General features: G+C 43.0%; 1 protein-coding gene across 2 annotated transcripts in view; it reads right to left on the bottom strand.

Moving 5' to 3' along the window:
• Positions 1 to 13,420: 13,420 nt before the first annotated feature.
• Positions 13,421 to 17,338, bottom strand: part of PAPPA2 (pappalysin 2) — a 456,471-nt gene continuing 452,553 nt past the window's right edge. For both annotated transcript variants that reach the window (XM_072830732.1, XM_072830733.1), the window contains one exon: positions 13,421 to 16,715. In XM_072830732.1, coding sequence (XP_072686833.1) covers positions 16,641 to 16,715 — 75 coding nt within the window. In that variant the 3' untranslated portion in view covers positions 13,421 to 16,640. The remainder of the gene's footprint in view (positions 16,716 to 17,338) is intronic.

Genomic DNA, 17,338 nt, shown 5'->3' with positions numbered 1-17,338 from the left:
GGTGCTCTGCACACATCCAATACTTGAGGGAGCACTTGGGGAAATAGCCTCCAGCCTTTCAGGGCAGTGTGGATTGACTTGATTCAGACGCAGCCTCCAACCCTGCTCCCATCATCATTTCAGCTGGAGCAGTGAATGAGCAGTTTAGTGTGAGAGGGAACCTCAGCATTCTCTAGCATAGCGGACAGTTTCTCTATAGATACATGGGGGACTCTAGAACTCGGCTCATGTTTGCACTTTTCCAAAGTGAGGGGGGAAGATCCTCCTTGTTCTGGGGCTTTGCAGCGTAAGCTATAATTGGATTGATTCCCAGAAGAAATGGACGGATCTTGACATTACATTTCTTCACCAAAACTGCCCTTTGTTGGAGTTTATGAATAGGCCTGTTCATCCAGGGCTATGAGTCAATGTAAATCCCTTACTACCTTTCCCAGTAGGAGAACCTCAGCCATGTTCTGTGCTCAATAATTAGGAGCAACTTCTTTTGTTTAGAAGGATTCAGATGCCAAGTGACCTTGAGGCTATTGCTGCCTGATGGATCTGACGGTGCTCTGAGACCTACCGACATAGAGATGAAGTCACCTCACACAATGCCCTGGTGATGTCGCAGGACCTAAGTGCCCAAGAGTAAGACGGATTGGACATACTTAATTGCATTTGTCCTGGTGACTATTGAGTATAACATGGAAATACCTACACTCCTCGAAAGCCAACTGCCTGTTTGTCCTCAGATCCATCTCTCAAACTTCTGCGGCTCTGCTCAGTGTCATATGGAGTTGACTCTTATAAACTACATTTCCCAGACTTCCTTGTCAGTAGGCTTCCAATCCAATGGGATAATGGAGGCACTTAGGGAAGAAGACAAACCAAGATGCTTCCCCTCTCTGACTTGGATAGTGTCTCTAGTGTCTCCTTCATGATCCCAGATACCTGTCTGGGCTCAGACTTCCTCCAGCAAACTCCTGCTATGCTTTCAGCTCCCGTCAGGTGGCTCTGACTCCTGAACTTCAGCAACACTATCTCCTTAAAGTAGGAGCTGCTTCCTGCTGCTGCTCATCTTGGGTTGCCCCACGATTCTCTATATGCCTTTTCTGTTATTCCAAAGCCTTTCTAATTTGAATTTCCTCTACTGAGTTACCTAAAATGTGTGTTGCTTTCCTGACTGGGTCTTAACTAATACATACTTCAAACTAAAAATTGCATATCCTTTGGTACAGGAATTTTGTAACTTTTTAGAATTTGAATGATGATCTGGAAGATGAAATGTTGATGCTGAAAGTGAAGATATTTCTCTGAACTCTAAAATTGATTACAGGGTCAGAAAATAGGTTTCTACTTGACCAAAGGTTTCTACTTTGGTCAAGTGGTAGTGGCTGCCTGTGATTTGAAAAGGATTCTGACGATGGATCTGTATCTGGCCAAAAAGAGTGGTGACATGGGTATGGAAATGGAGAATAGCAAGATGCACGCCATGCATCTGTTCTCCCTGATTGGTAGGAACAGAATAGGCACAGTTCTGAAATCAGAACCATCTAGGAAAATCTATTATGTATACATCATATATGTATATATGACATAACACATATGTGTATATATGAAAATTATGATATATCTGAAAGTGAATTTGTTCATTGTGCATTGATAATGGAAATAGAGTGAGAATAGAAAACACATTTCTGAGACTTTCTGGCCCCATTACTTTCTGGCTAGGCTTTCTGGCCCCTAGCATTTCATTTACCTTTTCTGAATTGTCATTTTCATTTCTAAATCTGTATGTTAAGATAGTCTTAATGGTATTAATTTTGTATCTCAAGTGGTGTAAAACAAAGGATTCCAAAGTCTTCATCATTTCAAAGTTTCTGCCGCTTGAGCAGTGTATCAGTTAAGATCCAGTTAAGATATCAACAGAGAGAATTTAATATAGGGTTTTTTAAAATAGATATTGGAGTATCAGAAAAGCAAAAATACTTGAAACTCCAAGATAACACAAAGGTATTAATAATAACTATAGGAAGTGGCCTTTCCTCTTGGGCTAGAAGAACAAAGGAGTGAAGTTGATTTAATAGAAATTGGATGCCCTCAAGGAGGAGACGCTATTTGCCCAGTGCTGGAACTTGCATGTGGGATCATAATGAGGCTGGTTCCTTAAGCACGCAAAGATAATGGAAAGTGGAACCAGGGGCTGTTGCCACACGAAGGTGGCATAGACACAAACAGGAAGCAGACGGGAAGGAACCAGTCCCTTCTCCCTCCGCCTTCCTTCCAGTCTCCTTTACTGTCCCCTGGACAAAACCTAACATGGAGTTGAGGGACAGAAAGGAAGCCTTCCAACATCGGCATGACAAAGCTGAATACAAAGGGTGGGTTGAGCTGAGATGGGATAGCTTAATAGCTGCACAAGCAGCCTGAGGCTTGATCGAGATGATGCTTTTGAAAGCCCTTAGCACAACACCTGGAGCTCACCCAGTAAGCAACACCAGTGACGCTCCCGGGCCCTCTTCAGTGCTCTTTAGATGCTGAAATGGAGCCACATTTGCTCCCGATATTATCCTTTCCCAGTAGCTTTCTCTTGATGACATCGGCAAAATAGAGTAGCAAGAAAACATGTTTCATGTTCATATTATGCTTTCTTTTTTAGGTGACAAAGATCCTTCCATATATTTGAAATGGAACTTCCTCTAAGAGGTTTTATCATTTTAAGTGAGATTTCCTTGGTTGCCAAAGGTGCTGTTGTTTTTAACAGCAGGTAACATGTATTTGTTGCTTATTATGTGCCAGGCACCTTGATACGGCTTCTCTTATCTCACACCCCCCTCCCAACAAGCAGCCCCAAGCACAGATACTGCCACGGTCTACACATTGAACTCCGAGGTCTTGAGTGAGTTGCCCAAGACCACACAGCAGGTGAGTACGGGAGCCCCACTGTGTGTTTCCTCCCACTCTCCAGTGCTGCCAGGCGGCCCACTTGAAGTCACCTTCCCTTAGCCCTGGAATATCCTAGGTCACCATGGTGAGTGAACTGAATTAGCAGCAAAACTGGACTGTTTTTCTGTCTGTCTGTTGTTTTGTTTTGCCAATGTGGGGGGAGCGGTGCTCTTGCATCCACCGAAATTGACAGACAAGACACAGCGATATTTGCATGTCCCTCGTGCTGCTTCACTCTGATCATCGGCACAGGGTCAGTCCCTGTCACCCTGTGACAGTGGTGCCGGGTCTGTGCACTTTCAAGGCTCCTTGTGACATGAGTTTATTGGCATTCGTAGAAATGAACTCCTCCCATCTCTGAGCTCACTGGGTTTTGCTCTAACTGGTGTAAGATGTAAGCCTCACCCCCACTCTCTAGCCTGGTGGTGTTCTCAGACAATTCAGCTGTTCAGATGTCTATACAGTCACAAAACAGAAGCATTCTACTACACCCTGAGTCCCTGGCATGTTATCTGTTGTGTCTACACCATGGTCATCCCTGACTGAAAAGATGGTTCTAATGCACTTTAGGCCTCTGGACCTTCCAAGCAGTCTCACTCGTGGGTATCAGGTAAAGGAAGATGTTTTGATCCTCACCCCGTAGCCTCTATGTCCCTTGGCAACAGGGGAGGGATGTGAGGAGGCCACGGTAGAGGTGTTGGTGATGGAGCCCAGTGAAGAAGGAGGAGCATAAAGGAAGGGCATTGGGCTGCCATGGCAACGCCAGCAAACACTCACTAGAGCGGGTGCGGTCCAGGATTTAACGAAGTGCCACTGGGTTTGAGCAGCAACTGGAATGTCTGAGTGTAGCTGCATTCCTCCCCACAGAGCCTGGGGCCCGGCCACCAGCAAGGACTGCCTGTACCTCTCAGGAATGCTCAGGATGAAGACAGGCATGGAAAAGAGCAGCAGGCCTCCCAGGTGTGGGTTTTCCTACCCCAGCCACAGAATGGGGGCCTTCCAGTAGAAATTTGGAAAACTCCACAAAGAGCCAAAAGAGACTTGATCTACAATTTTTTTTTCCCCAAAAAATACTCTGAGGCTGACATTCTTCAGGGTATGAGCAGGCACTTTGAAAGTTTTTCCTCCGCAAAAATTCACTTCTGTCTTTTCTTTTGCTGCCTCTCCTTTCCTTCCAAAGTGGTGTTCCCACTGTGGACAGGGACCTGGGGTCTCAAACCTTCACAGTTTGATCAAACAGAAAAGGGATTGTGGGGGCAAGGTGAGCAACGGGAATGTGGGTGATGTTGGGTTGAAGGGGCAAGTCTGGAGAGATGGAGGAGAGACAAGATTGAAAGGATGAGGCGGGTAGGACGTGAAGAGTGGATTTAGAGTTAAGCCTGAGGTCAAGGCAGGGTCTTGTGTCCAAGGCCCAGTGTTGAGATGAGGCTTTCACTAGCCTGGGGATTCTTAGAAAACCTGATAAGAATGTGACAGTGAGTTCAATAGCTGGTCAAGTTGTCTATGAAGAAGAATCCCTGGAGCTCCCATTAAAGCCTGGAAAACAGATATTGCCAGACTCTGACCTTGCTTTCACCTCCGGGTCTTGCTAGACTGAACTCTTCCCTTCTCCAGATTCAATTCTTTTCTGTCCTATTTCTTCTTTTCCTATGTCTTCACCAGCTTAGAGGAAACTCCCATCTAAAGATTGGCACAAATGGAAACTAGAGACAAGTGGTGAGATTTTAAGAGTATCTGAAATGCTAAGAGGGTGATATTGGGCACTTCATTGACAAAGAAAGAAGGAAAGTCATTCATTGTAAATATTTATTATTAGTAATTATTTATTGAACTCTGGGTAAATTGGCTCTTTGTTACATACTTTATATCCATTATAGTAAATCTACAAAAAAATTTCTTTAAGTTGATGATCAGCATTCCATTTTATTTTTTTATTTTTATTTTTTTAAGATTTATTTATTTATTTATTTATTTATTTATTTATTTATTTATTTATTTATGATAGACAGAGAGAGAGAGAGAGAGAGAGAGAGAGGCAGAGACACAGGCAGAGGGTGAAGCAGGCTCCATGCCGGGAGCCCGGCACGGGACTCCATCCCGATCCTGGGACTCCAGGATCGTGCCCTGGGCCAAAGGCAGGCGCTAAACTGCTGAGCCACCCAGGGATCCCCCAGCATTCCATTTTACAGATGGGAAGATTAAATTTTAAGTCACAAACTTGCTTAAGATCACTCAGCTTCATCTCAGGTCAAGTTTTTATGGTATAGGAAAGGAATTCACATAGAGCACTTTACATGTCAAGCACTTTCAAGAATTAAAGATTATACCCAATCAAATGCACACAACTCCACAAATATAAAGTTATCCCCTATTTTGCAAATGGGCCTTGAAAGACTCAGTCATCTATCCAAGTTCTCCATGAGCTGGGAGCCCACACTGGGTCATGAGGCTGAAGTTCTATACTCTGAATGAACTAGCATGAATAGCTAAGTGCCTAGAATGTCTACCGGAGTTCACTTTGAGAGAGTCAAGGTTTAAAATCTATGGACGCCTTGGTACCTCCAGGAGCTTCATTTATACCAAGAGGGACACTTTCTACTCTCCTCAAGCCATGACTGTTGCCTGGGGCACTCTTTACTTCATGAAGGTAAATTGTCTAACTCTAAAATTATTATGGGTGGATACAGATTGCTCATTAATGAGCATGATGCCCAGGCAGAGCTCTGGGACATGCTTTGGCCTTAGCACTACCCTGTGAAATTGCAGATAAATTACATTGTCTTGCTGACATCGTTTTTTAAAAAATTTTTCCTTCCCTTAATACTTGGAATCAGGTCACATTCTAACTATTTAATCTGGGCCTCAAACTGGCATACAGCATAACTTTAAATGAAATTATATTTAAAACCTAGCCAAAGGTTCATAGAACACTTAATTGCATGTCAGTATATGTGTGCGTGTGTGAGAGTGGTGGGGGAAGAGAAAGAAAGAGAGAGAGGAGAAGAAAAGAGAGAGAGAGAAAGGGTGAGAGAGAAACACAGAAACACACCAACACTAATCAACCCATTAGAATAACTTACATCTGGGCCAGAAAGTGCATGGAAATTCAAAAGCAAGCCAATCATTATCCTCAGTACTCTGCTTCTTCTGGTCACTTGTGTACCAGGGACACTTCTGTTTACCTTAAGTAACGATACAACAGCCATATATAATATAAAATGCTGGTTCCATGGTATGTACTTTATGTTCATTATTGTAAATCTGCATAATTTTTTTTTTTTGCAAAAAATTCTTTAAGTTGGGAACTTATTGAACTCAACAGCAAAGAAACAAACAATCCAATCATGAAGTGGGCAAAAGACATGAAGAGAAATCTCACAGAGGAAGACACAGACATGGCCAACAAGCACATGAGAAAATGCTCTGCATCACTTGCCATCAGGGAAATACAAATCAAAACCACAATGAGATACCACCTCACACCAGTGAGGATGGGGAAAATTAACAAGGCAGGAAACCACAAATGTTGGAGAGGATGCGGAGAAAAGGGAAACCTCCTGCACTGTTGGTGGGAATGTGAACTGGTGCAGCCACTCTGGAAAACTGTGTGGAGGTTCCTCAAAGAGTTAAAAATAGACCTGCCCTACGACCCAGCAATTGCACTGCTGGAGATTTGCCCCAAAGATACAGATGCAGTGAAATGCCGGGACACCTGCACCCCGATGTTTATAGCAGCAATGTCCACAATAGCCAAACTGTGGAAGGAGCCTCGGTGTCCATCGAAAGATGAATGGATAAAGAAGATGTGGTCTATGTATACAATGGAATATCACTCAGCCATTAGAAATGACAAATACCCACCATTTGCTTCGAGGTGGATGGACCTGGAGGGTATTATGCTGAGTGAAATAAGTCAGTCAGAAAAGGACAAACATTATATGGTCTCATTCATTCGGGGAATATAAAAATTCGTGAAAGGGAAAAAAGGGAAAGGAGAGAAAATGAGTGAAAATATCAGTGAGGGTGACAAAACATGAGAGACTCCTAACTCTGGGAAATGAACAAGGGGTAGTGGAGGGAGGTGGGCGGGGGGTTGGGGTGACTGGGTGATGGACACTGAGGGGGGGCACTTGGTGGGATGAGCACTGGGTGTTATGCTATATGTTGGCAAATTGAACTCCAATAAAAATTTTTTTAAAAATTCTTTAAGTTGGAAATTATTATTCCATTTTACAGATAGGAAAATTGAATCTCCAGCCATTTAGTAACTTGCTCAAGATCACTCAACTTCATCTCATGTCAGGTTGCCTCTTAGATTCTTTATCTTACTTGATCAGTAGTTACTGCTTCTTCCCAATCCTCGTGGCCTACACATCTAAAACTGAAATGTGCCTATCTGTTAGCTGAGCTAAAGCATTCCTCAACATAAAACTGATTGACAAACCCTGAATTCAACAGTCAAGTTGAAAGTGAGTCTTTTTGATACAATGCCCTCACAATCTAGACTTCTATGCTGCCCTTGTATCAACACCATTTTTTGGACTTATTGCTCAAGAACCAATCAAGCCATAAAGTTCAAGTGTCCACAAGCCACTCCGACTCCAAACACAACATCCTCTTTTCTTTTGATCCTCATGTCCATAAAAATCAGGGTTGAGTTCAATTTAGCAAATTTTGAGGTTTTATTCAGGCAGGACACTGTGCAAAGCAGTACCTGAGACCCAAAGCTGAGTCAAGACAGTGCTTCCAGGGCCACCATGTAGAGATGTGAAGTTGTGTGTGGCTCAGAGTTTCTTGATCCCAGCAGTGAATGTGGCCAGAAATCAAGCCTGGCCCACCTTTTCCAGCCATGGTCTCTGATGCTGATTTGCTTTCACTCAGTTGAAGTGATGATGTTTTCTACTCACAGAATACATCTAATGACCTAGTAGAGCTAAGTTCACTTGCCTTCAAAGAATTTATAGTTGATTTGGACAGGAACATGGCCAACAGAACACCAGTCATCCAGATTGACTGTCTTAAGAGAGGACAATAAGGGGTCATGGATTCAATACACCTCATCAAAGAGGTGAATGAAGCAGAGCATCAGGAAATTGGAGAATGGGAAAAAGGACTAAGGAAATGAAGTTTGGGGCAGGAGGAGACAGAGGAAAGGGATTCCAGGGCAGGGAACAGCATGAGCAAAAGCAGGAGGCTCTGAGGCTGGAGAGGGATTGTCTTTGACAAAGGGAATTATTCTTGGATCAGAAACAGTAGGAGGTCAGGGCAATGGGTAGGCTGAGCTGAGACCAGTTTGACCATTAAGGACATGCAGAGCCTGTGAAGTCGTTTCCATGAGTCATGGGTGACATGACGAGAATTGAGGAATGATGTGGACTCTGTGCCAGTGGACTAGGGGAAGAGGCCTGAGAGAGGACCTTGCCTGGTGACATCACCATAGTCTGTTGAGGAGGTGTCAGCAGCCAGGGGGAAGACAGGGCCAGTGGGAAGGAAGATGAGAGGAGTGAGAGTTACAAAGGAGATGGGATGGATTACATGCAAGCACAGAGAAGCCTGTGTGGGAAACCCTTTGCCTCTGAGGACTAGCCAGGACCAATATTGTGGCCAAGGAGGCTCTCCATGACCCTTTCCAATGCCCCCACCTCTCTCCCTCATTTTGTCCTGGCCATGTTGGCCTCAGTGCTCTTCTGCAAACACACTGAGTTCCATCCCAGCTCACAACCACTGCTCCCTGTGTAGGCTGCGTCTTCCCCAGGTGTTCAGTGGGCTTCCTCTCTTACCTCCACATGCCTCCGAGAAGCAAACTCTGGCCTTCCCCACATGAACAAGCACCTCCTTGCCCCTGGCCACTCCTTGCCACCTGACCACACTTTGGTTTCTTTTGTGACAGTCCTCACCAGGAGGCATGTCTGTTTCTGGCTATCCTGTCTCTCTCCCACTTCTTTCCAAACTCCATAAGGACAGAGACTGTTTTGTTCTCTACTATATTCCTACCTGCCTGACACAGAATAGGTGTTCAATCAATATTTACCAAATAAAGCGATACCATCAGCTATAGGAGGATTCTTTGCTTCACTAAGGTCACAGCAGTCCAGATATAAAATGTATAGCCCTAGGAGATAGTTCTTTAATAATAGACTGATTCATGACCAGGCAAGATAACTCATGGAAGAAAATGCTAGAGTGCATTATCAGTCTTTTGGAGACCCATTCATGTCTGAGCCCCTACAAAACTAAATATTGTGCTTTATGAGTGTGGTTTCCAGAAAAGGGGTGTGCTTTTAGAGCAGAGTGGATTAATGCACACAGCTTAGCTCCAGACTCTCAAGGTCCAAATCCTGACTCTGCCATTTGTTAGTTATGCTGCCTTGGGCCTCTCTGTACCTCTCTGAATACCTCCCATGTCTTAGTTTTGTTGTTTCCCTGCTCCTTAGTCACCGTCTGATTTCCCAAAGTGGAGGTCCCAGTGGCTTTATGGGAACTATCTACCCGTAAGAGACCTTTTTGTTTTTTAAGATTTTATTTATTCTTTCATGAGAGACTCGGGGGTGGGGGGGGGGCAGAGACACAGGCAGAGGGAGCAGCACACTCCATGCAGGGAGCCCGACATGGGACTCCATCCCGGGTCTCCAGGATCACACCCCAGACCGAAGACCACGCCAAACCACTGAACCACGAGGGCTGCCCAGAGACCTTTTTATTTGCTTTTGATTTCTGGTCCAAAGTTTCTGGATATATAAATTTGTAGATGATTTATTAAATTTAAATTTTCCTAAAGTAGAATAATATAATCCAAATACTCAGCTAAGCATGATGTACCTTGACTTCAACCATGGGACATAAGTTTTATGATAAAAAAAAATGTTCAAAGCATATTTTAAAAGTAAATGTGAGTAATCTGTCTGCGTGATATTCTAGAGCTGTGCTGTCCAGTACGGAGTCCACCACATGTAGCTATTTACATTTAAATCATTAGACTTGAGTAAAATCTAAAATTTAATTCTTCAGTCATCCTGGTCACACTTCAGGTGCTCAATAGCAACACATGACTAGTGGCTACTACATTGAACAATGCAGATAGAGAATGTTTCCATCATTCTTGAAAGTTGCATTTAATTGTGTTAACAGTACTCTTCTACAAATTCAATACATTCAGAAATTCAATGATTTTTTGAAGAAATAGCCAGTATTCCACGTAGCTAGTGAAACTTTCCAGAGATATTTCAAATATCTGGAGCTTTCCAGCATTTTTGCCAACTCCAGAAATTTCCCCTTAACCCACTTTGTTTTGCTCAATGCCATGCTCTACCACCATCACCCTACAATCCATTTTGCTTCTTTCTGAATTGGTAGGCTAGAACATCTGACAGCTGAACCACACAGGATTATCTTATCTGCCCTGTCAGAATACAGTAATCATGGCACATATCTCAGAGACCCTCTAATGTCTGAGTATCATAGTGTTTGAAGATTTGGAGGGTCTTTACAAGCCATTCAAAGGCAGTTCCTTCCTCTTCTCCATTGGCAAACTTCTTGTCAGAGGAGTCTATGTGTATACATTGCTTCTATCAATCATCCCTTAACTTCTTCCTGTCTACATTGCCAAGGCATTGTGCTGGGCATTCTGTACAAAGGTAGATATTTAGGAAATTGAGGTTCAGAGAGGTTAAGTAACTAGATGACAGATCTGGTGAGTGGTAAAGTCATAATTTGAATTCATATTTGTCAGGCTCAAAAGCTTGTACCCCTTGCAGGTCACCATGCTACTGCCCATAGATTATGAGTCATTAATGCATCGTATGTATTGCTTTTCATGGTCCAGGCTCAGTCATCCATGCTCTCAGCCTCCCTGTAGCAGATCACCAAAGTGAAGGAAGCATTAGCAGCACTGAGTTAATAAGCCATATTTCCCAGAGTGGAGGCTACTTGGACACTTTAAGAAGCTATGAGATCTCTCTTACAAATCATTCTCAAGGTTATTGATTCACCACCAACAAAACCATTCCTTGGAAGTCACTTGTGTTCTGACACAGCTTGCCTTACTATTTAGAAAGCACTCTGACCTGTGTATATGGAGTTGTGGTATAGGGAGTCAACATTCTCCCTTTATATGCTCATCATATTTTTTTTTTGCATTGAATAAATAACTTTCAAGGGGACAAAGACAAAAAAAAGGAAGCTTGTCTAAATCAATTATCCTTAGAAGGAAATTTGATGCAAAGAATGTGAGCAAATTGTAATTACCCTGTACTAACTTTCAGGGTTTAGAAATGTTTTTATTATACCGATTTGAGATGTTCACCAGACTTGCGGATTCTCTTAAGGATGCACCCTGACATTGTCACACCAGTTCTCATTAGTACGAGTACAGGCAATACGACCTGAACATCTAGTGGTAGGATCAAGAGGAAGAAATCAAAAGGATTATCGGGAAGTTGCTGAATGCAGCCGATCACATACACTTCCCAGTGAGTTGACCACTGGGAAATTACTACCTATTCTCTAAACTGGTTTTACCTTGTTCCAGACCCAAATACCCAAGGAGTAGGTAGGTTTTATGGGTGCGAACTATTAAGAGATATAAGATTCTCTCCACCACATTCTTTTTTCCAAGCTAACCATTGGGAAATCTGAAATGCTACAGATCCAGAATCAGTGGTCTTCCTGGGGGGACATGGAAAGAGACCCAAAGCCAGCTCTGGAGATGTCATGGAGCTATTTATAAATGCAGAACCTTCTCATTACCCTCCTCCCCATGCTAAGCCCCTTGTCGTCTGGTTGGCCTGAATCTAAGAGTAGTGAGTCTTCCCACTGATGGGTGACTCATCATGTCATTTAAGTTTGTCAGTCAATGGAAACCAGAGCTCCAAAGTCTCTCTCCAGGACTATCCCTGGGGAAGCTATTAGGGAGAAGGCAGCCTTGCCAGATGTCTCAGTCCAGCTGGCCTAACTGGCATGTGCAGGGCATCTGCTTATACTCAGGGCCTGGCATGAGGCGAGAGGCCTGGAAGAGTATGCTAGAAGCTTTGCTCTCAGTTTTCCTACCATCAGCTACTAACAAAGCCACAAGGAAACCAATGAGTACCTTGAAACATAAACAGGTAAAAAGACATTTAACTCTCCCATTTCAACTGAGTATGGGTTCACTCTGGGCCTAGCGGGCTGAACATCATGGAGTGGAAAGTACATTACATCTGGGGAACAGAAAACTTGGATTCCCATCCCAAGCTGAACTTAGTTATATGAACTTAAAGTTTTCAATGACCTCTCTCACACTCAGTGTCTTCATCTGTAAAATGGAAACAAAGCTGGTTTTGCTGTGCCTAGCCCACAGGTAGCAAGAAAGCATAAGAAAGCAATTTGTGAACCATAAAGAAAATGTGAGGTTTTTTTTTACCCTCAAATGTTTATTTCTCATCACAAGCCTCTCCCCTAAATTCCAAACATACATTTCCACCTATCTATCCCATAGGCCTTACCAAATGGCTAGCAGGTGTGTTGGAGAACCACCCAGCCCTTCAGGCCACCAGATGATGCCCAGCATGACCAGAGACCTTGCCAAGCTGCCCGCAGCTGTGGAAGTCTCCTCCCAGTGTGCTAAACACTACTTCATAGGAAACTTCCAACTGAAATCTATCTGGCCCTCAAACTGATTTTATCAAATAGCAAATATATGCTCTTTCTTCAAAAGGCTTTCCTTTTCTGTCAGTGATGATGATCTTCATGGGTGTATAGGCTTAATACAGAGACCTTGTCTTTGACATTTCTCTCCACTTCTCCCCCTTCCCTTTCACATCCCATTAAACACCATTTTTCTTTTCCTTCTAGCATCTTGATGTCTCACAGAATCAGGATTAAGACCAGTCATATGAAACTCAAGGAACTTTCCTCATTGGACTGACACTTGCTATCCTTATCTATGAAATGAGAATATGGAAGTTGCAGTTTTGTTGTGAGCATTAAATAAGATTATCTTTGCCAAATGCATAGCGCATGTTAGCTAAGTTCTACCTTCTAGCTAAACTGGATGCCTCAGTGATGTCCAATATCACCCAGGCTTTCCCCAAACCTATCTCCACATCTTCATTCCTGTTCTTTACTTTGCCTGGACTATCCTCTTCCTCTTTCCCATTTCTGTCTACCAAACTGATATGACTCCTTCTCAGACCATCTTCAAATGCTATGTATCTTTGGCATCCAGGAGTGACACCTACTTCCTCTGAACTATTAATGATTCTTGGGCCTTATGTCTACAACTCACGAGACACCTGACATCACTACTGTGTGCTCTGCTTTGGTACATGTCATCTCTTCTCATAAACTTTCATGTTTATTTTCTCTGCACATGCCATTTACTTAACAAATCACTTATAAATGACTGAGAGAAATGATCAATCAACTAATTGATGATGATGATGTCTGGCACAAGCAAATGGAAAGCAATTTGGAAGTGATGGTTGATTTACACAAAGAATAAGACACCAAAAGCACTTCATATTTTCTGTGCTGATTTTTTAATGAACATCTTATAATCTTACAAAATAACTGGCTGTAGCTGTTTTACATTACAATACAGTAGATCAGCTCCTTTCACTGTGTTCCCAATCAAGCCATCCCCCTTCGGGTGCTAACTGATGCACTCAATAGTGATCTCACAGAGTAGAGGAAGTGCCAAGTCCAATGCTTTGTAATGCAGGGAAGGAAAGGAGAGAATCAAGAATAACTCTTCACTTTCACGTGCAGATTTGCCAGCTGCCCATTCTTCTTACTCTGTCCTCTCATCTCTCTGGTTGGAGACTGTCACGCTAACCATTAGTCAGCTAGTCCTAGGCAACTTGGACACCAGAGCCCTTAATTACTAGAGAAAAAAGAGCAGTGATTTTTGGAACAAAGAAGGGATTGTGGGAGAGGTCCTCCATGACCCCATGGATGGGTAAAAGCAGCCAAAAGTAGACCACCACATGGAGTGAGTTTGAGTTGATATCTCCTGGGGATCTGTGATCATGGTGTCTCGGGCCTTCCACTTTCTTAGTGACATGAGAGCTCAACACACTAGGCCCCAGGGGTAAGGGCTGGAAGAGCCTGCCATCTCTGAATGGCCAGAGCTGATGAGGGCCGGGCAACCTTCAGCCAGAAGGGCTTTCCACACACCACACAAACTGCCCTCCTGCCTTCTCAGGGCAGCCGCAGATTGCAGATGTCGCTAATGGAGAATACAAATTTGTAAACAACAGTACAACAGAGAAATGTTCTCACTGTTCCTTCTATGAAGAGACTGAGCACAGACCCATACTGGCATGAACCACAGGCTCATGACCCCATGGGGGAGCTGTAGACCTCCTGAGCAGGGCAATGCCCACAATCCCTATTCTGCTGCCTCAGTCTCAGACAAGGCAGGATTGCCTGACACAGAGCTTGATGCACTTCCAAGAATTTGGATAATCTCCCCAAGAAAACAATTTTACAACTTTGTAAAAAAAAAAAAAAAAAAAAAAGTAGAGGATCTAAAACCTTTTTCACTGTCCTTTCCATACTGAAACCTATTACAATCCTAGAAATATTTATTCTCTTTTGGGGTACCAAATGTGAACCCAGACAATGAACAGTAGGTATCTAGGTTTCTTTATGGCTAGAAACATAGAGGACAAGAACTTTTTGGATGGGAAATCTCTGCTTTTTCCTTTCCCCAGTGATGGTGCTACCCTCATTATATATCCCTAGAGATAAATATGTGTATCCTTCCTTTTATCCCATTCCAGATTATTATTCTTTCTCCATGAAGTCTGGCTCAAGATAACGGTGGGGAATATTTATTCTTCCTATTTGCAAAGCCATTGCTTCAGTGTTGGTGGGAAGAGTAGAAAACTTGTGACCAGACCAAGGAGCAGATGATTCAGAGAGACCAAGGTTGCACTCTAATGTTGGCCTGTTCTTTGCTCCCACTGGAGAGGAAGCTTTGAGGGAAGAAAGCCTCCCAGCCCTTCTTGAGATAACAAACAGAAGTGCTGAGCAAGAAGTTAACTTTTTTCCCCAGGCCTAATCCAGAAATTTTTACCAAAAACAACTGCAATAGACCACGTGCAAAAAGACCATAAGCCTGGGATGTAAGGAAAGGCAAGTTAATGTGGTCATTTTACCCCAGTCCATCTATTGAACAAGAAAGGATAACAACGAAATGCACCCTACATAGTTGAAATTCTTCTCTCTTCCCACAGAGTGTCACCCTTGCTCCACGTGTTTCCATAGCTTGTTCAAATCAAAATCTCTAGGTCATGGATTTGATAGGTTGTACTTGAATCAATTTACTTCAGATTCTGCATTGCCTGAAGGAGTCCCCTCTGCCCTGTTTTGGATGACTTGGCCTTGTTCCAAGTCTCTTTGACTCATTTCATCCTCCTGCCCAGGGCTCTGATTTACCCCTGACCTCTCCCATCTCTATGGCCTCCCTTGGCTCCTCCATCTCCGCCTGTTCTTCCATCTCCGCCCACTTTTCCCCTATGTCATGTCCATAACATTTTTTCCTCAGAAAATCAACAACTGATCATGTGTCTGTGAATGGTAGCCAGGTCTGGGGACCTAGAACGAGAGAGATCAAAGGCCATGAGGCAATGAGGAATGTGTGAGTTCCTGTCATCCTGGCAATCAGAAAACAAGCCCTCATACAAACTTGTTCACTGACTGGCCAGTAAGAGCCACACTTGGAATAGGCACGTGTGGAAGTGTAGAGACTCCTGGGTCTCACCAACTCCAACTAAGAGTTCTGAGAAGTGAAAAGTAGTGAGTATATTCTTTTTGGATATACACAAGAACCACCGTCTGGTTCTTCTGGACCCAGCAACAATGGGTACTCCCACCCAAATTGCCATGCCTCTTCACGTTATCATTCCAACCCTCATCAAGCTGGGCCTAGCTTCCTACTCGTGAAAAGATGATTTGCTGATAGGTTAGGATCAAGAACTCCATCTAATTTTTCTCTCTCTCTCCTTCACCACTTCCCTTTCAACCTGCCAACCCCCATCCATAGAACGATGGCAGAACCACTGGTCTTTCTGTACTCCAACCCTCGGTATTCATTTTGGATGTGAACTTCACAGCAGCATGTGTGGCACAATGTATAATTTTTAGCTTAGTAGACAGCAAAAAATATAATATATATAATATATTTATATAATTATGTTTAAATACTTATAAAGAATTAATGACTAACCTCATTATTACTAAAGGAGACTACACAAAAGAAAGGGAGCCAGTTTAAAGTAGATGAACCCCAAAAGATGGCAATTCATTCAAAATGGGTGTTTTACAGAGTGTCCCTGGCAACTTCTCTTCTAGTATTTTGGTATTGGTGTACAAGTTGGGTGGGGCTGAACGGCTGACAGGGTGCAGAATGGGGAACAGGGCAAGAGTTGAGGATGGGGTTGAATAGAATATAAATGGGGGAGGAGGGTCCTTGTATATCTATCATATTTCTCCTTCCACTTTTAATTAACTGCCTCTTTGAAGAAACTTTTGCCTGTGATTCTTCCCTACATGGGCTACTTGATGCAACAGTTGGCACCTATAAACATCCTCCTGCATGTCTATAAGATCCTCATGCTCTTCTTTCTTCCTTTATTTCACAACCTTTCTTCTTCATTCATCTTTTATTTCCTTTTGTGGAGGCCTCTCTTTCTTACTGCCTCCAGGGCAGTGGAAGCAGAGGCTTGATCCCACAGTTACTGATTTTCTTCAGCCTTGGGGTCTCGGCAGGTGCATTCATCCAGGTCACAGTCAGCAGCAAATGGAATGACCTAAGGGAAATCAAAGAGAAGTTGAAATAACCATTTTCTTGCCAAGCTTCATACTTTTCAACCAGCTTTTGCTTTTCTCACTTGGTCCCAGAGGAAGTGTAGGATTACTGTTAATATCACAGAACTGAAATTAACACCCAGTTCTTTCACTTACACATCATGTCTCTTTGGGCAAGGTAAATCTTCCTTACTTCGCTTTTATATAAAGTGGAAGGACAACAGTAACTACCCCAGAAGATGTCAGTGTGATTTAAATAAAATGATGGATATAAAACACACATTTCCAGGCACCTATAACACATGTTACTACTACTTCTAATATAATCACTGATGTAAAAAACCACTATTAATGTTTTTGTTGCCATTATTCTGTTCACAAAACCTCTGTAAAGTAGGTCAGATGAATGCTAGCATTTTCTTTTTAGAGGGAAGACCAAGAGAGATTGAATGACTTAACTCAAGGTCATGACACCACTATCTGGAAAACCAAGGCTATGCAGCGTAGCTGTATGACTCCTACCTACTTCTTGGTGTTCTTGGAGCCATAAGATCATCTTTGCCATTTTTTTTTTTTTAGATTTTATTTATTTATTCATGAGAGACAGAGAGAGAGGCAAAGATAC

This window comes from Canis lupus, chromosome 6 (genome assembly GCF_048164855.1).
Source record: "Canis lupus baileyi chromosome 6, mCanLup2.hap1, whole genome shotgun sequence".
In the NCBI taxonomy this organism is placed as follows: domain Eukaryota; kingdom Metazoa; phylum Chordata; class Mammalia; order Carnivora; family Canidae; genus Canis; species Canis lupus.
This window is presented reverse-complemented; position numbering and strand designations above follow the sequence as displayed.